The following is a 20,977-nucleotide window of genomic DNA, read 5'->3' as shown; positions in this document are numbered from 1 at the left end:
CGGACTGTCGGAATGTAATGTGGTTCTGTGATGTAGTGAATCTGTTCCTATCAATGGTAATAGAGATAGATCGATGTATATAACAGCGAAATCAAATAAGTGCACTGTGTAATCTATTTGTCACAAACCAATATGTGTGTGTACCTCGGAAGGTAATAAAATGTGAGTGGTTAGCTACAGTACAATATGTGTTTCTGTGGCTCACTATTTTCCAAAATCATGTAATGTCAATATAATGTCATAATGAAAATGACTATGGTATGATCTGTTCAAAAGATGTGCCATAAAGCATGGATAATATTAAGTGTTAGATTAACGAAAAAATACTCTACAAATGTTGTAGCAACAAAGCAAGAAATATGTATATATAATATACAGTATATATAGAGAAATATACTGTATATATACACAGAGCAAAAACAGTCCATGCAACTACAAAGTTACAATACAAAAACACAGTTTTAGTTTGTGTTAGGTTTTTCGATGTATTTGACACAAAATGTTTAAAATTAATAATAACTCACAAAAAAAACAACACAAGAAGAACACTGAAACTCAGGCCTCCCCTTTCGAGGCTTCGGGGGGAGAAAGGTCGTGGCGATATACGATACCTAGGTTGACCGTAAGTTTGACGCGGCCGCTATCCAGCTCCAGTCTCAGCGTGTCGGCTGAGTCACGTGACGTGGCGGCCATGAGGATCCCAAATGCACGCTGGGACTTGAAGCGCAGGGAGACGTCCTCTGCCTCCGTGTGCATCACGTTGGGCATCACCACCTTCATGTACATGCTGCCGTCGTAACTCAAGATGGACGCCTCTGTACCAGGGAAGAAGAGGGGGGAGGGAGGAGAGAGAGGGAGAGAGAGAGGGAGAGAGAGAGAGAGAGAGAGAGAGAGAGTGAGTTTAGAGAGGTCCATCACCACCTTAATGGGCTGTACATACTGCCGTCGTAATGAGGATAGACGCCTCAGTAAAGAGGGGAAAAGAACGGGGGCAGAGAGGTTTGTTTCTGTCGTAGTTCAGTTGGGCATATTTGTTTATGTGGCTTAGACTAGAGACCTCTGGGAGAAGGAGGGGGGGAGTTGGGGGGGTTTGTTTTAATGATTAGGTTTGTTGTAATTATCGTAGACATACTGCTTGTGTGTGTGTGTGTGTGTGTGTGTGTGTGTGTGTGTGTGTGTGTGTGTGTGGGTGGGTGGGTGGGTGTGTGATATTACTGAAAACATGAAGTGAAAATTCCACAGGGACCATCAATGTGTGAAAGAGGACATTGTTATTTCTTATGCTGTAGCCTACATGCAAGAACAATGTCCTTCCCTTTCCCTTCTCTCTCTCTGTCTCTCTCTCTCTCTTTCTGTGTCTCAGTCTCTCTCTCACACAGGCACGCATGCACACACACACACACACACACACACACACACTCATAACCATGTTTAACATCAATCATGTGCCAGAGCTGATCCTGTGAGCCTAGGCTCAACAAACAATGTTCAACAAGCAGAAAATGAAAACATCAACATCTTCTGTGTTTCCTCTTCCCCATCTTCACTGTGCACACACATTTGCACACACCCACCCACCCACACACCCACACACACACACACACACACACACACACACACACACACACACACATAACCATGTTTAACATCAATCATGTGCCAGAGCTGATCCTGTGAGCCTAGGCTCAACAAACAATGTTCAACAAGCAGAAAATGAAAACATCAACATCTTCTGTGTTTCCTCTTCCTCACACACATTTGCACACACGCACACACACACACACACACACGCACACACACACACACACACACACACTATCCAACCAAAGGGACACAATTCCATCTCACCCAGAACATCCCAGTTAAACAGAGAGATGTTGGCACCAGAGAGGAGAGGGAGGGGGGTCTATGGAATGGCCAGCCTGTTATGCTGCTCCCACTTGTCATGAGGGAGACTGGCAGCAGGTGGAAGGCTCTCTGGGGGGTGGTGGATTAAAAAGAGCGCCCAGCCGTGAAATACCTGCTTTGACACCTCGCCTTTAAAAGGGAAAAATTCCCCTCCGGCTGAGAAATGGCGTTATATTTTATTGGGATAGAAAAGTGCTCTACTGAAGATACAGCAAAACCGTCTGGGGTTTTCCCACACGTTGACAGTAGGGGCCGTTCATGCATAGGAGATTCAGTCTCAACCTTCCAACTTGATTAGGGAAAAACATTTCAGGCCATTAAAGTTGCATACGACAGCTTATGTCACATGAAGGGGAGCTCATGTAGGGAACATGACAGGGTCTAACATGTGTGTTACCTACTGTACCCACACGCCATCAAAGTGAGAAAGAAAATCCCGATGCCTACTGTATATAACACAGAAATAAAACGTATTTCAAGCTGGCTCGCCATGAAAGGCAAATACAACGGCCACCTCAGACTTTTAGGGGCCTAGATAGACAATGAAGAAGCTATACAGTAACCATAAATGAGCGTCCTTTGCTCGTCAGCATAATAGCCTAGAGGGTAATCACACTTTAGCTGTGAGACAACATTCTCTCCTCCTCCTCCTCCTCCTCTACCTCGCCTTCAATTCAAACCCACTCTCACACACACACACACACATACATACTGACTCCCAGTACAGAAATATCCTAAGTGGAACAGACAGCTATTGATTTCTCCGTCAGCCCGGGTCCTAGATGGGGCTGTGGGGAAACACAAGGTACTCAGTGTGTCTGCACTGGAGAAAACTCACCCAGACAGGTAAGGACATCATCGAAGTGATATGTGTCCAATACAAGCTGTGTCCATACGCACAGTCACAGTCATCAATCAATCAGCACCGGTATCAGGGATTCAACCTGAGGTAACAGTCATTCACTGAATATTCATGAACAACGAGGATATGACAATGCACGAAGCGACCTAGCCAATCCGTGGGTCATTTCACACTCAACTTGCCAGTCCACGATAAAGATTTAAGTGCTAAAAGTGAGTTTAGGCAATGTGAGCCGCAAGCCAGTCACATTGAGTACACAAGGACTGTTTTTAAATCTTCTCAGAAGCATTTCCAAATTAGAAATTAAAGCTGAGGCTAAATATGAAGCTGGGATCACGCATTCCCAAAGCGCATCGGGAGCTCTGAATATGCCCCAGAGAATAGGAGATGATGAGGTGATTATAGCTATTCACACAGTATGAGACTAATAACTGTGTTACACCTCCGCAATTCAGTGCAGGTGATGCAACAGTGTGTGTGTGTGTGTGTGTGTGTGTGTGTGTGTGTGTGTGTGTGTGTGAGCATACTTTCACATGTTTGTGTTAGTGCATAACATGAAAGCTGTCATTATAACAAATCACACACACGCACACGCACACGCACACGCACGCACACACACACACACACACACCGTTACACTTACACTCACACGTATGCTACTCTGCCTACACAGCTGGGTTTCTTCCTTAAGAGAGATATCAGCAGCTCTGAGCAGCTCATTGCAGATGGTAATTAGGGTGGTGGTGGGGGGGCTTCAAGTGGCACCACTTTACATAATTAGCAGTGAAATTGCACGAGAAGATGGAAGGAGAGGAAAGCTATTAACATGAGGACTCCGCTCAGATCCTGGAGATAGAGGGGGTGGGCTCAGCAAGATGTTCTGTGAAGATGTTCTAATTTCTGCGGCGGCAACTTACATGGCAGTAAACAGCACCGACGTCTGTGTTGGCTGTCACTCGCTGGCTGTGTCGGTTTGTTTTCTCCACTGATTGAAATTACATGTTAGATTGTTTCGATAAACAAAACAACTGGAGGCTTTGCTGACTGTCGATGTGATGTCTCATGTGAATGCCTGTCGGTCCTGCGCTGTCAAAATCGACATCGTGCATTTTGATGTTGACAGGTTCTAATGCCACAAATCACACGCAATTATGTTCGACGGCAATAATGGAAGTGTACAAAGTCTGCGTCAGGTACTGCACATGACAGTGGGTGCATACTATGTAAGTCCTAGTGGAAATGTTCAAGTGTGTACAGTGTGTATGTGCCTGTGTGTGTGTGCGTGCGTGTACATGCCTGTGTGTGTGTGTGTGTGTGTGTGTGTGTGTGTGTGTGCATGCTGCATGCCTGTGTGTGTGTTTGTGTGTGTGTGTGTGCGTATGTGCGCATATGAGTGAGTGTGTGTGTGTGTGTGTGTGTGTGTGCGTGCCTGCCTGCCTGCCTGCGTGCATGTGTGTGTGTTGTTGACTCAGTGTGTACAGACCGAGCCCCTCTCTACAGCCAGTAGGAAATGGCTCCACTCGACAGAAGAGGTTCCCTGCTGCGGACATTATCCCCAGTAATCCTACCCATGTGACTCAGACTGGAGTGTTACCGCAACGTTGTCAGACCACCGTTGGGGCAGTGTTGAGAGTCTCAACAGAGTCAGAGCAGCCATAATGCATCTCGTCTTCACGCTCTGCCCCGCTGCCCGCTGTTGTCCCAAATTCAACACTGTACCCAAAGGGGAAGAAGGGAACATTCACGGAGCGTACAGTGTTCTTGGGTCTAATACTGCGTTCTCTAGTGGGTCACATGCTTATTGCTAGGGCTTCTTAAACGCCTAGCTGTTTAACTATAAAAGCCATGTCATGCCTGGCACAAAAGATAATCAGAGATGATAAAGCAATAACACCATAATGATATAAGAGCATAGAAATGGCCTCTGTATTGAAGATATAAGCTGTTTTATGCATCCGGCATTTTCAATAGGATTTATGAGGCGGTTGGATACAATCCATGGAGATTTATGATGTGAGGGGATAATTTGTCTGTTCGCTTGAATATGTCCATAGGCTTCAAACAAACAGCACGGGCACCAGCATCTGACCATTACGTCATTGCCACAGCTTTCGCATTAAAAGTACTTGAACCCTTGTGTGTTGGAGCTATAATCGTCCTTACAATGCTAATTTGGGCCATAATAAGTCACATCACAAGCCAAACGGGCATATTTGACCTAGATGATGTTCAAGTGATGATTAATGATGGAGTGTGATGATTTATGCGTGTAAGATGTCCTCCCAGCATGTGGTCACGCTGTCATACGCACTCCTGCCTGTTCCCCCCGGCTGCCACCGGGGGGCAGCAGAGGCCAGATGTAACACAGCTGTTCTGTTTACACTGGCTTCTCATCAGGTTCATAACGAGGGAGATTAGACAAGAGCGAGTGAGGGAGAGAAGGAGAGAGAGAGAGAGAGAGAGAGAGAGCAGGAGGGAGGGAGGGAGAGCAAGAGAGGAGGGTTAGAGAGGAAAAAGAGAGAGAGAGAGAGCAAGAGAGAGGGTGAGCGAGAACGAAGGGAGGAAGAAGGCTTAAGTGGTAATATGTAACAGCCAGATAGCGAAGCTCTATTATTGAGATGTGCGTTAGGGGCTGACACCCTATGATCGGGGAGGATTTGGTGCCATGTTTTGCCCCGAGGCTATGTTCCGTCAGGAAAGTCCTCCCTGCAACCAGCCTGGGAACCTTAAAGCCCATCGCCTCAGGAGCTTTTGGAATCTTGTCAATTGTGGAATCTTGTCAATTTCTCACATGGCCGCTCTCAGAGAGCTGAAAGACTTTCCTCGCCTACCCTGGTCCGAGACCCCCACCATCATGCTGTGAGGAACTCTAATCTTCAGCCACTGTAGAGGAGGCTATGAAGGGAACATCCTCCTCTATAGAGGCACAAAGGGAAAGGCAGGGTTTACGTAACCCAGCCAGGGCTCCTAAGCACACATTTAATTACAAATGGGGATTAGGGGAGCAATAGCATAATGTTCCCAGCAGCGAAAAACCGGAAAGGAACAGATCATTTTAGAGTGTTGTTGGGTCTCTGCTCCAGTGTTGAACAATTATTTCCCTACTCTTTATCTCTCTCTCTCTCTCTCTCTCTCTCTCTCTCTCTCAACCTTCATCTTTAATTTCCGTTCTTGATGGGGGGGGGGGTGGCTAATGTTGACTTTTTAGGAGGTGATTGAGTCATGTCATGACTCAGATTGTATTGTCAGAGGTTTGTCTATTCATTGTACTTGTGTGATTCTGTCATTGGTTGGTAAATTGTAATTATGAATTCTCTCTCTCTCTCTCTCTGTGTGTGTGTGTGTGAGTGTGCGTGTGTGTGTGTGTGTGTGTGTGTGTGTGAGAGCATCTGTATGTGCACGTCAAAAGCTGGCCTGTATGTCCCCAATTATGTCCCAGTTGGCTATGCTTGGGTCATTACCCCGTGAGCATCAACACGTTGTGTCATACACCCCTTCACATTAACGGGTCCATCGTTCCACAAAGCCATCATCATCGCATAAGAGAGAACAAAAGAATTGTGGAATCAGAAGGAACCATTTTCAGTGGAGAACAAAGGCTTTCCTAAGCCGTAGTGTCGTGCTGTTATCCTATAGCGCTGACTGTAGCTGTTAGCTGTTAGCTGTTAGCTGTTAGCTGGTAGCTGCATGTGACACTGTTGATAGCGATGCAGATACCAAACTCATTATTCTGCTCAATTCCGCGATTATACAACCCTTCTTAAAAGCTGATAAGTGTTAAAAGACAAGAACGGCAACAAAGCTGAGAATGGGGAGTGAAAATAGGCAAGGCCTTTTGTCTGTGAAAATGTGCTGGCCCGTGCAATTTTACACCAACACAATATAACCACATCTCAGCCTCAACTGAAATAGGATTAATTTATAAATGCTTCCCTCAGCTCTAAGGCTGTTTGTGTCCTCTCTGGGATGATGTGTGTGTGGATGGCAGGGGGAGGCTGATGGAGGTAGAAATCGGAGGGTCATTGTAATGCATAGAATGGAATGAGGAATGGTGATTTCTGCCTCCACCAGCCTCCCCTGGTGGATTGTGGAATATCATGGATGCCCTGTTCCTGAACCTGAGCATGTTGAGGAATGAATGGGATATCCCGACGCCATCTCATGGACTATACGCAAAAACACACGAGCGCACACACACAGACCTGCACGCATGCACACATACGCGTGCGTGCGCGCACACACACACACACACACACACAGAAGCAGACTCCACCACAGTACAAACTATATACCCTGCTGATTGCTGAACTGTCCTTGTCATCCATTACACCCTTAAATCCTCATCTCACACCTCCGTTTCCCAAACCCATTTCCTCCTTCCACAAGGCTATCTCTCTCTCCCTCTCCCTCTCCCCCTCCCTCTCCCTCTCTCTCTCTTTCTCTCTCAATTCAAGTCAATTCAAATGAGCTTTATTGGCATATGTTTACATTGCCAAAGAAAGTGAAATAAACAATAACAAATTCCCTGTAAATATCACACGCACGCACGCACGCACGCACGCACGCACACACACATACACACACACACACACACACACACACTCTCTCTCTCTCTCTCTCTCTCTCTCACTCTCTCTCCCTCCTTCATCCCTCCCTCCCTCCTTCCCAGACTGTTAGTCAGGCCACAGACCTTGAGGGGTCACATTCACTGTCTGCTGAGATAAATGTCCCAGTGAAAGCGAGGGATGGGGGGAGGGATGGGGGGGGGGGGGGGGGGGGGGTGGCGGGGGGTATGGGGATGGGGATGGGGAGGAGAGGGGTGGGGTGGGCTTCATGAATACTGAAAGGGAGATTTATAACAGCTGAAACTGTGTTGATACTATGGAAAAAGCATAGAAGACCGACAGTCTAGTTCTATGGAATACATCTTCTTTATCAGTGTTGAAATAGCTGAAAATGATGGATGACTCCAGGAATAACTGGCCATGTTCACAGGGTTAAACATATCATGTAATGTGTGCAGCTGTGAGGGGCCTAGGAGTGGAGCACCAGGGAATACCCCTCTCTCACCTTCCTGTCCACTCCATCTGTGTGCAGGTGCCTCTAGGACACAGGGGCTAGGGAAAGTCCCCTTATCTCTATTACTCACCTACCACTTGGTGCCTCACACTGTGTGTGTGTGTGTGTGTGTGTGTGTGTGTGTGTGTGTGTGTGTGTGTGTGAGGGTGTGTGTGTGTGTGTGAGGGTGTGTGTGTGTGTGTGTGTGTGAGGGTGTTACGTACCGACTGAGTCAACCTAAATGGCCACAAACAGGTGTTTATCCCCTCAGGAGATGACAAGATGGCTGCCAAGAGGATTTGCACAAGTCTGACCTTTCCTTGAAGTTCACTGTCTGGTGGAAGCAGACTGAAGTGGGCTGCTTTATGTCTTTTGAGAAAATAGTTCCTTGGAACTATTTAAAGGATATTTACAGAAGACATAGTTCAATTTTGATATCATTAAAGGATAGACTACGGTGGACTTTCAAAAAAGGTTGCTGCGATTTCTGAATCACTTACTCTAAATGTACACTAGCGTTTAGGAATATTGTCTCTTTCCAGACAGCGGAAGCCATCAACCTGGGTAGAGTAAGAGCCTTTTACATCTTTATTTCAGCCAGACTGTTGCTAAACACTCTTTCAGACCTCCAATTCACTCAGCAAAGATAGAGTCCGTCCTTGAATCTGTTCATATCTACAGCTACTTATTGTTATTCTTCAACTTCTTAAACGTCACAAAAATACTGCCTGTATTCTACAGTCAAAGAATAAGTCTTATCACAGTGTGAACGTCTTGGTTCGAGAGCAGCTCACAGTAACACACAACAATGTTGTTGAGGGGAATAGTAGACGAATGATGGATTTAATAATAATAACGTGCGTACCGTACTGACAGACAGCGATGACCATCACAAACACCGCAGGGCCATGGTGAAGTGAGATGACCTGACACCTTGCTGACAACATCAGGTGTAATTGTCACAGTGGCACTGTCACCTCGGGGACAAACCCATGGCTAACAAGCAAGTGTCCTCAACGTCGGTGTTCACACCCCCGGGGTGATGACATTCTCCACCTGGGTCGACCCAAACGGACTAATCAGGGATGGACATTGGAATCAGGGATGGACATTTCACTGAGATAACCTAGTCAATATTCAGGTACAGTAACTGTGACTGACCGGGATTCGAACCCGGGTGTCTGGCATGGAAAACATGCACAAACACACTGTTACGTGCACAAACCCACTGTTATCGAACTTTGGCATCAGACGTTTAAGTCTGCGCTGCGAAAATAGTGTGGAGCCAGGTAAAGATTGGGATGATGGTGTTCCCCTAACGCTGTTCGCGGTGCGAGAAACAGTGCAGGAGTCCCTCGGTTTCAGCCCAGCTGATCTTGTATTTGTTCACACAGTAAGAGGGCCTTTGAAAGTTTTAAAGGATCAGCTCATGTGTGAAACTTTGACCGTGAAAAAAAAACGTGTTGTGGCTTATGTCAGCCAATTCCATAAGTGGCTGCTTGAGGCTTGCAGCATCGCTAAGGAAAGTCTCTCCGCTTCTCAAACGAAGATGAAGTGTCAGTTCGATCGGAAAACAGTTCCGCGTTCTTTGCAGTCAGGTGACATGGCTTTGGTTTTGCTGCCAGTCCCTGGCTCTTCTCTGTATACTTTCTTTTCAGGTCCTTACTCTGTTGATAGGAAGTTAAGTGATACTGACTATGTTGTCAGAACTCCTGATTGGAGACGGCAGTCTCGTGTGTGTCATATAAATATGTTAAAGCTATTCTATGCTAGAAGCGAAACCCAGACTGAGACTCAAGGTGCGGCCTCTGTGACCACCGTCGCATCTGCTGTGCCGGTTGCTATGATTCCTGTCCCTTCTACTGTCACCGTGAGTGATGAGGATGGTTTAAGTTTGCGTAATGCTGCGCAACAAACTCCTCGATTAACAAACTCTGAGATGCTGTTTAACCTTCCTTCCCTGTTGCCACATTGAGACAAAGACAAGGAAGCCAGCTTATTGGCATATGTTTCTTGTCATGATTTTTCTTGTCTGTTTGGAGATGATCGTACCCACACTACCGCTTTGGAACACGACATTGATGTGGGCGGTGCGGTGCCAATTAAACAACACCCATACAGAGTAAATACAGTGAAAAGATGAAGTGATGAAGCAAGAAGTCTCATATCTGTTAGAACATAACTTGGCACGACCAAGTTCAAGTCCATGGAGCTCCCCATGCCTCTTGGTTCCAAAGCCCGATTCCACTTTTCGTTTTCGCACTGATTACCAGGAAGTGAACCAAGTCACTATTCCTGATTCGTATCCCATGCCATGCTTGGATGATTGTGTATATACAATTGGTTCGGCCCGTTATGTCACCAAGTTAGATCTGTTGGAAGGTTATTGGCAGGTGCCCCTTTCACCTCAGGCATCTAGGTAAGCAGGTGGGGGGAGGTTGTTGACATAACGACATTTCCAGTGCCCACCACACGGTGGGAATTGCGTCGATACCTAGGTATGGCTGGTTATTACAGGGGGTTTTGCCGCAATTTCTCCTCAGTTGTAGCCCCACTAACTGGCTTACTCAGTCCCTCAGTACCGTTTGTGTGGTCTGCTGACTGCCAAACAGCATTTGACTGCTTTAAAGCACTTTTATGCAGTACTCCTGTCCTTAGTGCTTCGGATTTTCAAAAGCCATTTACAATTGAAGTCAATACAAGTGTTGGTGCCGCTGCGGCTCTGAGTCAGATGGATTCCAATGATCTGGACCATCCGGTCTGTTACTTCTCAAAGAAGTTGAACAACAGTCAGTCACGCTACTCTACCATAGAGCAGGAGACTCTGGCTCTGTTGCTCGCGCTTCCGTTCTTTGAAGTTTACGTAGGATCTGGTGTTACGCCTGTGATCGTATATACTGACCGTAATCCTTTGGTGTTCCTTCACCGAATGTGTAACCACAACCAATGCCTGATGCGTTGGTCGCTAATGGTCCAAGGTTTTAATTTGGAGATCCGACACAAGAAAGGTTCTGACAATGTATTTGCTGATGCCCATGTTAATGTTGATGTGTATGTATGGGTATGTTATGCTTATTGATATCGCCAGCCCAGGCTGGCTCTTATGGGTGGTGGTGTCATGTCCCTCGTCCTGTATGTGGGTGGGTTCTGCTGTGTGTTGTGTTCCAGTCTACGTCTCCTCCTCCCACTCTCACTCTCATACAGGTGTCCGTCCACGATTGGCCTGACATTCCCATCCGTCATCATTTGCGCACCTGTTCCGGACCGATCAACCGTCCGTCCGTCTATTTAAAGCCCCTCCTGTCTTCTGTTCGGGAGTCGTCTTTTGTGTTGCAATGCACCTACATTCAGCATTCTCACTGTATCGTGTTAGGCCCTTAGTTTACTCTAGACAGAAGGGTCGTAACACCCACTAAGCTAAAGCCTAGGCATTTGCTCAGGGAGCTACTTTACTGCAGCCAGGCCTCATGAAGGGAGAGTGGTTCCATCACCACATCCAGAGTTGTCATGTAGATGCCAGGAGAAAGGAGTGTCATATTTATTAGTGCTATTCTCTCTCCTGTAATCACCACCCTTCATTTATCTATTCAGCCGTTTGAAATGACAAGCTGTCTGGGTGACACAAGGTGAAGGTGCAGCAGGAATGATATGTGTGATTACAGGATATTCAAAGATATGTGTGTGTGTGTGGGTGTGTGTGTGTGTGTGTGTGTGTGTGTGTGTGTGTGTGTGTGTGTGTGTGTGTGTGTGTGCGTGTGTGTGTGTGTGCGTGTGTGTGTGTGCGTGTGTGTGTGTGCGTGTGTGTCTGCAAGCAGGCTATAATGCGTGTACCTTACAAATCCGAATATAAATCATACTGTGTGTTAAGTACAATCGCTGGGAGACCCTGCTGACATTCCTCTTCGCTTGAGCCCATTACTGAGTTATGGTACAGTGTGCCTGATGTAAGCCTCTAGCAGCCATTTGCCATTAGCTAGAGACCCTGTAGTCATTCCAACACATCTCTGTCATTAGGGAATTCAATGAGGGCCGCGTGGGCGGTGGCATCCTGTCAGGCATAATACAATATGCAATAGAAACAATCCAATATGTCTCCTGTGTGAAGGAGGGGATGGAAACGGAGAGGCAGGCGGAGAGAAAGAGGAGAGTCTCGGAGGGATCGCCGGGCTCCGGGCTGGCACACTCTCAGACACACACACTTCATTACAGCCCTATTTACCTGATTAAGTGAGCTACTTTATCACCGACAAACCGCTCGGCGGGTGTGCGTGTTTGTCAGCAAGACGTGAGCCCCAAAAGCTCCCGCGTCTAAAACCACAGCGATAAAACACACTGTCTGGCTGGAAAGGCCATCGATTAAAAAGAAAAAGAAGCATCCCCCCCCCTCCCCCCCCCCCCCCCCTTGTCTGGTTTTCTTCTTCTTTTTACAAAAACAATGGTTTCTGGCTGGCGAAAGAAAGAACAAACAGTGAAAGCAGAGACTTCTTCTCCTCCTCCTCAGAGAGAGAGGGAGAGAGAGAGACAGAGAGAGAGAGAGAGAGAGAGAGAGAGAGAGAGACAGAGAGAGAGATAGAGAGAGAGAGAGAGAGAGAGAGACAGACAGAAACGAGACATGATTTCTGGTTTCGTGTTGTGTTGTTCTTAGAGTTGGTGGGAGATTCTGTGACTTGTGTTGGTGGACTTGAGTTGGATATTGAACAATGAGAATTATATCTGGATAAGCTCTTCATGTAATGGCGTGTAATCATTTAAGAGATAATAGAGACATTAAGCATAGCTTTAAAAAACCATTCTAAGAGAGTAATTAATGTGTTATTATTCCTTTGGAGCAGGCTGATACAGAACATAGATGTGTCTACTTTCCATATGCTGTAGGCTACATTACTGGACTTATATTCAGGGCTTGGAAAAAGAAACAGATTATATTGAAGGTGTGTGTGTGTGTGTGACATGTTACAGTCAGCGTTGTGACATTGTTGTAATAATGTTGGTATCACTAGCGTCAATACAGCATATTCTTGTAAGCGGCAAAAATATTGTGGATATTCATTGCCTTTCTCTTCTCTGTCTACGGGGGCCGTACACAGAGAAGCCGGTCCATTTGAATGCAGATCACAAAGAGGGGGGGTTGGCAGGTCTCTGTTGAGGGTCACAGTCATGCCGAGAGGGCCCTGTCTGGGCCAGGACCCAGGTATCTCTGCTCTGCATGGAGCACTGGCACAGGCTGGTACTGGCACACACACACACACACACACACACACACACACACACGCACGCACGCACGCACGCACACATGCGCATGCACGCACATACACACACACACACACACACAAAATGGATGCATACACACAAACACCCACAGGCGTGTGCATGTGCACCCACAACACACACACACACACACACACACACACACACACACACACACACACACACACACACACACACACACACACACAGAGAGACAGCACGCTGACAGCACACTGACAGCCACATCTGTCTGTGTGATTAATCAGCAGCACACCTCTGATCGCACTGTCATGTCTCCTGGTCAGGGTTAAAAGCAGACGTGTCAGACAGAGAGAGAGAGAGGGAGAGAGAGAGAGAGAGAGAGAGAGGGAGAGAGAGAGAGAGAGAGGGAGAGGGAAGTACAGAAAGGCAGAAATAGACTTGGCAAGGAAAATAGTTCCTGCTCCCAATCTTTTTTAAATAACAGAAAATCCAGTTTAGATACCGCCATCCAGCCTGACATCGGAAACTAATTCTCTCGCTCTTCTTTACAACTGTAGATTTGTTTACGGAGCACCAGCATGGGGCACCATTATGCGAGTCTTATGGGTCAGTACCAGGGCATTCCATCTCCAACCAGACTTGGTTCAGGTTACGTGTCTGAAATTGCTATTGGCTCATGGTACAGTACAGTGCTGAGGCTTTCACAAACGGATGCTGTTGGAGATGCTGTAGAGGCAGGCAAGTGAGAGATCGACCAAAGTACTCGATGAAAAAAACTACTAAATACCTATGAAACACAACAGCTCTCATCCCCATCAGTCCATCAAAAGACGATCAGAGAAGATGTTTAACTTCTCAGGATCCCCCTATAATAGTCTATTGATTTCTGAGTTTGTGAAAAGCACACTTTTGTCTCATCCACGTTCCAAGCATTCATCTGGATTCGTACTGCAGAGTGGGCTACAGAAGTATATTGCATTTTCAATCAATACAGAGCTCTTTGTCGATGAATCTCCGTGCCTCTTTGATTCTATCACTGAGGAACTGTAATGTTAGACCACTAAGAGATGGAGTTCACTGAATCAAAAAATAAAAACTAGACCAGGATGACTAGACCTACTAAAAATACCCTGCTTATGTAAAACCACAACACTGCATATTGAGTATGTATTATCCATAATAAAGTTCTAAACCAGTGACGTGTCCTAGAATCGCTGAATTATATTAGTCTGATAATGTCTTTTTTAGGCCCTATAGTGTTAGGGTTATTGTACACGTTTCATAGCCGCTAAGAATAGACAATGTAGATTGCTATGGCAACCGCAGGCCCTCAGGTCAGAACTACAAACCCCACAGTTCTAGAGGTCAGAAAGCCCACTGATATATGGGTCAGAACCCACCATCTAGACATTCATGACCAATGCCAGGCGCACAGTGATGGGAGCCAGAGTGAAGGGGAGGAGGGAGAGAGGAGCGAGGGACAGGCAGAGGGGGATGAGAGAGGGAGAGAGAGAGAGGGAGAGAGAGAGGGGATATGGAGGGAATGAGTGGTATGAACATGTGACTGTGTGTTCTTTTTCTGCGGGTGGAATGGCGGGCGAGGCGCAGAGCGTTGTTAACACGTCCATCCGGCAGAGCTCTGTGGGGCTCGAGCAGGGCTTTCACAACCTCCCCTTTTGTACACTGCATACGCCTTGGAGTGCTACCAAAATAGACCTCTCTCCAGGACCCAGTGCAAGGTTAACATGATCAGACAGACAGCTCCCTCACTGCCTCTGCTGGGAAACCAGCTAGCGTTGTCCATGGGAGAGCCAGTTCTCACTCTCACTCTCACTCTCTCTCTCTCTCTCTCTCTCTCTCCAACATGAGAGGAATATAGCCTACTTGTCAACTTCTTCTGGATTACATTTTAAGTATGTCTTGCTTTCTGTTTTTCACAGTTCATGATTAAATCAAAAGAAATATTCAAGTTCAAAAAAGTTCAAGCTATTTTTCTTTCATGAAGTAAATTTTTTTAGTATCCTAAAGTCATTTGCAGTTGCATCTCATGTATTCAAATGATCATGCGGGACATCCTGTTATTTTGAATATCCAATACACAGGGATTTTGACACGTTCCAGGATTCAAAGACTTCCTGCTAACACAACAATAACAATGCAGTTCTGTTCAGTGCCCATGTTACATGTTGCTCCAATATGACCATGATAGAGTATTAACACAAAGTTATCTAGTCACAGAGGCATCCTTAATCACTAAAATCTCATTCTAGGCCATCGATGAATCTCCACTAAACCTAGCTGGAACAACTCGTTCCCAAACAAACATTATTCCTCCGCAAAGTATGTATTTTTACAAGACTATAGTTCCTATAAAATAACTAAAGCCATCTTGCAAACCTTGAAAATCCCTGTTAAATACAAAAATAGGGGGACAATCCAAGAGAACAATAGTCAGATCGCACCCCCCCCCCCCCCCCCCCCCATAGCTCAGAGTGGCCCTATCTCCTGTCTCATGAAAACATAATGCCAGAGAGCTCTTAAACCCATACGCGGGGAGAGCATTTTCACCCTGAGCCCAGTTCAATTTCACTTCTGGAACCTCCTCAGAAGACCACATCCTCACAAAGGCACTAGGCGGGAAAGTAAAATCCTATTAAATCTTTCAGCAAAGCTTCCATAAATACAAGGAAGTGTTCCAAGTCACACTATCCTTTCTCTTTCATAACCCCCTCTGTCCACTCCTCCAGAAACACTCGTCTAGAGCTAAAAACTAACTGAACTTGTTTTGTTAACTTAGCAGAAAGTTCTCTACCAAACAGTAGCAACCTATTGTTGCTGAAACTCGCTTGAATGACTGTAGTTCACTCAGGAGAAACTAACCCTTAAACAACAGCAAGAGGATACCACTGAAAGTAATTTGAACTATTCTTTCTAGCAGAAAGCTCCCGACACCAACATGATCAATCTTGTATAATAATAATAATAATAATAATAATAATAATAATAATAATAATAATCTGTATTTATATGTATATGGTACTTTACATACATTAAAACACAACACAAAGTGTTTCACATGTGGGCACAAAAAATAAATCAACATATAACCCACTCAGAGGGGAACTCATAGTTAGCAGACTTCACCTCTCTCGCAAGTGTTGGCCCAGAATCCCGTCCCAGTGCAGTCACAGATAAAGCGGTTCCACCCCTCCTTGCAGGCTCCGTTGTTCTTACAGGGCTTGCTGTCGCACTGCTTCCCCGTCGTCTTGCTGCACGACGGCCTGATCCCCGTCACGTTCTGAGACTGGGCGATCTGACGGATGTCCTTGCTGCGCCCGTCGATGAACAGGTCCCGTATGCAGCCGACGTAGCCGTAGTTGAGCATGGCGGTCCACAGCTCTGTGGGCAGCACCAGGCCAGCCCGGTTGTCAGGTAGACCCCCCAGGTAGAGGTCCCCCTCCAGGTCCAGGATCTCATTCTCCCCGCTGGCTGTGAAGGGGGTACGGCGACTGTTGACTGAGATGATGCCTGTATGAGGGAGAGAGAGAGAGAGAGAGAGAGACAGAGAGAGAGAGAGACAGAGAGAGAGAGAGAGAGGAGGGAGGCACAGAGAGAGAGAGAGAGGGAAGAAGAGAAAGGGTTAGTCTGGGCTTTTTGCCAGACTAACACACTTGCCAGAGTGTTAAATGCTTGTTCTCAGAACTTAAAACTATTGTAATCTATGTATATATTATATACTGATGCTTTTATCCAAAGCGACTTACAGTACAGCGAGTGCAAAATGTTTAAGTATATATGGTGCAAAAATCAAACCCACAACTTTAGGTTAGCTAGCTATTACTTGTGCTGAAAGAAATATAGTGAAAAACAAACAGGCTTCAGTGTGTAAGGAAGAGGAGATTTAAACTCAGTCGAAACTTCTATTAACAGTTCACTTTAGCCACAAGTTAGATTACGCTCATTCTAAAGGACTACTCAGCCGCATATCCATAAATCTGCCTCATTTCTCTTTTCCTGCCGAAAATCCTCTCTTCTCCTCCCGGCTCTCAGCAGGCTAAGGAGGCAATTAATCAAGGTAGAGGGGGGCGCTGACGTCGGGGTACATTGGCTGTTCTAAACTGATATATAACACAGGTCAGAACATAAAATAACACGGCACACCACTGCTCTCTGGCTGGAACGTAGAGGTTCTAGAATGTAGTGGTTCTCTATTTCGTTCTGTTCTGTTTGGGGCTCAAGGCAACAGATAACCTTTTCCCTCTAATGTGATCTTCCTCTAATGCGTTCTCTGTTTGACCGAGTTTACGGGTCAGAGGACAAACTGTATAAACAAGCTAAGAGGAAATAGAATCCGTTCCATCTAAAAAAGCTACTCTATGGCGTTTTCCCTCGCAATAAATCACCCGAAGTTTCATACGGTGACTGGAAAGGTTTTTTAACCTTTCTGCAAGGATGTTGCATAAATATGATACATTGTCTATATATTGTTTGTTTTGAAATAACTTAACAAAACTAACAATATTCAATCCCCATCATCATCATCATCATCATTTCGTCATCATCATCATCATCATCATCATCATCCTCCTCCTCCTCCTCCTCCTCCACGTTACCTGAGCGTCCGTCTCTCTGTATGTCAACATGGTGCCAGGCTCCGTCGTTGACCTTGATCTGAGTGGCTTTGACCTTGATGGTCCCTGAGCCCATGTCCAGCAGCAGGTACAAGCCTCCGTCCAGAAGCTCCACGGCGAAGAAGTCCACCTTGTTGTTCTTCTGTCCCTTGGCATCCCTGCGGTCCTGGGCCTTCCCATGGGTGAACAGGATCAGGCCGTTGGGCTCCGAGGTGCGGAAGTCAAAAGAGATGGAGCCCACGCGCTTGGTGTTCCACTTGGGCAGGTTGAGGTAGGACTCAGGGTTCTCAAAGTTGATGGGGTCCAGGGTGGGCACGTTCTCGCACTTGAAGACCACGTCACCCTGAAGCTTCATCTTGGGGTCTACGATGCGGGCCAGGCGGGACAGCTCCAGGCGGATGTCGTTGTTCTTGTAGACCACCTGGTGAAAAAGAACAAGAGAGGCTGTTCAGGAGGGTCTGGTTTCTCAGTATATGGGTGGCGACCTTGAGTATTTCTTGTCCTGAATAGCTTGTATTCGAAACCCATCTGAGATTCATCAAAAGTGTATATACTTCGGAACAGTTTTTTATTTTAAATTGTCGTTATACATGTAGTTTTCACCGATGACATGATTTGAGACAATAAGCATACACTAAGACAATGAGCATACACTAAGTAGGAGTGGTGGGTTATGAAAGGAATACAAATTTGATATGGAATGTAGATATTAAATGATCTGTTGCGTTAGCCTACGCTGTATGTGAGCCACGGCAATCTGAGCAGATTCAAGGATAATGGAATGATTTTTCTTTTTCTTCTAATCATTTAGTTCTTATCAATGTTATTTATTAAAGAAACAAATCCAATACTAAGAAGGAGAGATGGGTTATGAAATATGTTATACTCTCGGTTCTGATTAAAAATCGATGTTGTGGTATTAGATTATCTATTGTATAACCATAGCCACATCACACGCGGAATATCGTCTCAGAAGCAGCTGCGTTGGACAAATTGTATTTCAGCCACTTTCATATTCCTGAATCTATCCATATGTCCATATGCAGGAAGGTCATAAAATGACAGATGAATATCTTCATCAGATTGAACACCTGCGTACACGAGGGAGTGCCATATGATCCGTTTACTAGGTTAGTCATATCTAGTGACAGTTCTATAGGAATGATTCTCTGAAGACAAGGAAATACTGTACACACCCCGTCAGGTACCAGTACAATACTGTAGGGAATACCTAGCATATGGTATGCTAAACCCACACCAATGTTTAATCCATATAGTGGGGAAGCCTCACCATTCTCCAGTGAAATACAACAACAACAAAAAACACGAGAAAGGGAGCCGGAATTGTCAATAGAAGAATCCATCGAGGCGGAAAATTAATGTGTTTTTTTTTGTGTTCTAAAGAAGACTTCTTTCTTGTATATAGGGCGCTGTGTGCATGGCAAACAGCAGTAGTATTTGAGCACACAGCTGTCAGCAAACTGATTCTGCAGCTCTGGGATTACAGATAATCCTGGAAGATTTGACAGTAAATCAACACAGGTGCCCGGAGAAAGACTGGGGCGGTGAGAGAGAGAGAGAGAGAGAGAGAGAGAGAGAGAGAGAGAGAAAGAGAGAACGGGGGAAAGGAGAGAGAGAGAGAGAGGGGGAATGGAGAGAGAACGAGAGAGAGAGAGAGAGAACGAGAGAGAGAGAGGGAAAGGAGAGAGAATGAGAGAGAGAGAGAGAGAGAGAGAGGGAAGGAAGAGAGAACGAGGGCAGTCAATGGAGCGGAAATATGATGGGAGAGGGAAAAAGAGAAAGAGGGATCAGAATCCATATAGAGAGAGTGAGAGAGAGAGAGAGAGAGAGAGAGAAAGAGAGAGAGAGAGAAAGAGAGAGAGGGATCAGAAACCATGTGTACTAGGTCTTTATGTGTCACTGGGGAGATGTTGACTAAAGCTGTCCTCCTCTCAACCTGTGAACTTCAACAAGCAGGGTGACAATCAAACAAACATGTTCAGAGGTTGAAGAGAGTAGAATTTAAACACAACCATTCCTCTGATGTATTGAACATTGGTAAACATGACCGATATTTTCAGCAGTCAGCTGGCTTGCTCTATTGCAACGAATGTGTTGAACATAGCCAAGTAGCCGTTTCAGGGTTGAGGGCAGCCCGACGCTGGAACCTTGCGAATGTTTACATGAATCGCAACAGAGCCAAGTCAAGCAAGGGTCAAGTCACATTCCATCACCAGACTTGTGTGCCCTGAGACTATACGGTCTAGACTTCACCTTCACCTTCACCTCATCGGACGGGTCGAGAGAATCGGAGAACCCCCTCCAGAAACCACGACACCGTCTCTCTTCTCACCGTTCTTCGAAGACAAGCTAATGCTAACACGCTCTAACCCGTCGCCGCCACTGCAAATAGATCTGCTTCTGCTTTATGACTTCCCTGTCCATTCCGCCTGTCTGATCAATAATCTAATGGAAATGATGTGACGAAAGAGGGATTGAATACTCCTCCCTCCCTCCCTCCCTCCGTCCCTCATCTACGCCTTTTGTTATGGCGGTGCTTTATTATGCTATCCATACGCTGAGTCCCTTTCCCCCCCCTCCATCCCTTCTCTCCGCCTCCCAGGTCCCATTCATAATGCAGACGCAGGCTTTAACAAGTCTATAAAGCCAGCTCCTCCATCTCTCCTGGCAGAGATGCTGTATTGATCTGAGCTGGGAGGAGACACACACGCACGCAGGCAGGCAGGCAGGCAGGCAGGCACGCACACACACACACACACTGATCTACTTTAGTGATCTGTGTCCCCTGGCCGTGGCCCATTCCCACAGCTGCTAGCTTGTGATTTAGCCCCCGTGCTGATGGTGCCTTGGGCTAATTCCACATGAGTAAAGACACAGGCCAGTTCTTACAGCTTCCAAGCACCGGAAGAATGCTACTAGAGGACTCTATTTTCTACCTCGCAGACACATGTTTACCAGAGGTTAGATCGATAACAACAATGCCCCTACCCTGCGTGTGTGTAAATATTATTTGAAATTGGATGATGAGATGTGGGATTAGGGAATTGAGTCATTATTGGGAATCGTTGATGCAATCCTGAGTGGATTGTGAAATGGATGTGAGTCATGGGGCGGAGAGGGTATATCATTAAGAGGCATTGGAGAGGCTTTCTTCACAATACCTCATTTAGGTGAAAGGATTAGTGTGTGCACTGTACTGGTTACTGAATCACGAGCTGCACTGTATGTTATATGAGCTACAAATATTGGCTTACTCAAATAACAGCTA

General features: G+C 46.0%; 2 protein-coding genes across 2 annotated transcripts in view; one reads left to right on the top strand and one right to left on the bottom strand.

Moving 5' to 3' along the window:
• Positions 1-20,977, top strand: part of LOC310818174 (breast cancer metastasis-suppressor 1-like protein-A) — a 409,511-nt gene that overhangs the window by 332,674 nt on the left and 55,860 nt on the right. The gene's annotated exons all lie outside the window — the stretch shown is intronic.
• The window catches only part of nrxn3b (neurexin 3b), a gene marked incomplete at its 5' end in the record, with an annotated part of 217,078 nt that overhangs the window by 142,989 nt on the left and 53,112 nt on the right, over positions 1-20,977 (bottom strand). The window contains 3 exons of the mRNA XM_083689157.1: positions 612-815; positions 16,202-16,585; positions 17,671-18,109. Of these exons, the coding sequence (XP_083545283.1) occupies positions 612-815; positions 16,202-16,585; positions 17,671-18,109 (1,027 nt within the window). The remainder of the gene's footprint in view (positions 1-611; positions 816-16,201; positions 16,586-17,670; positions 18,110-20,977) is intronic.

Source organism: Argentina silus (assembly GCF_951799395.1).
Source record: "Argentina silus genome assembly, chromosome: 17".
Lineage (NCBI taxonomy): Eukaryota > Metazoa > Chordata > Actinopteri > Argentiniformes > Argentinidae > Argentina > Argentina silus.
The sequence above is the reverse complement of the archived record's forward strand: the minus strand, read 5'-3'. Positions and strand labels throughout refer to the sequence as shown.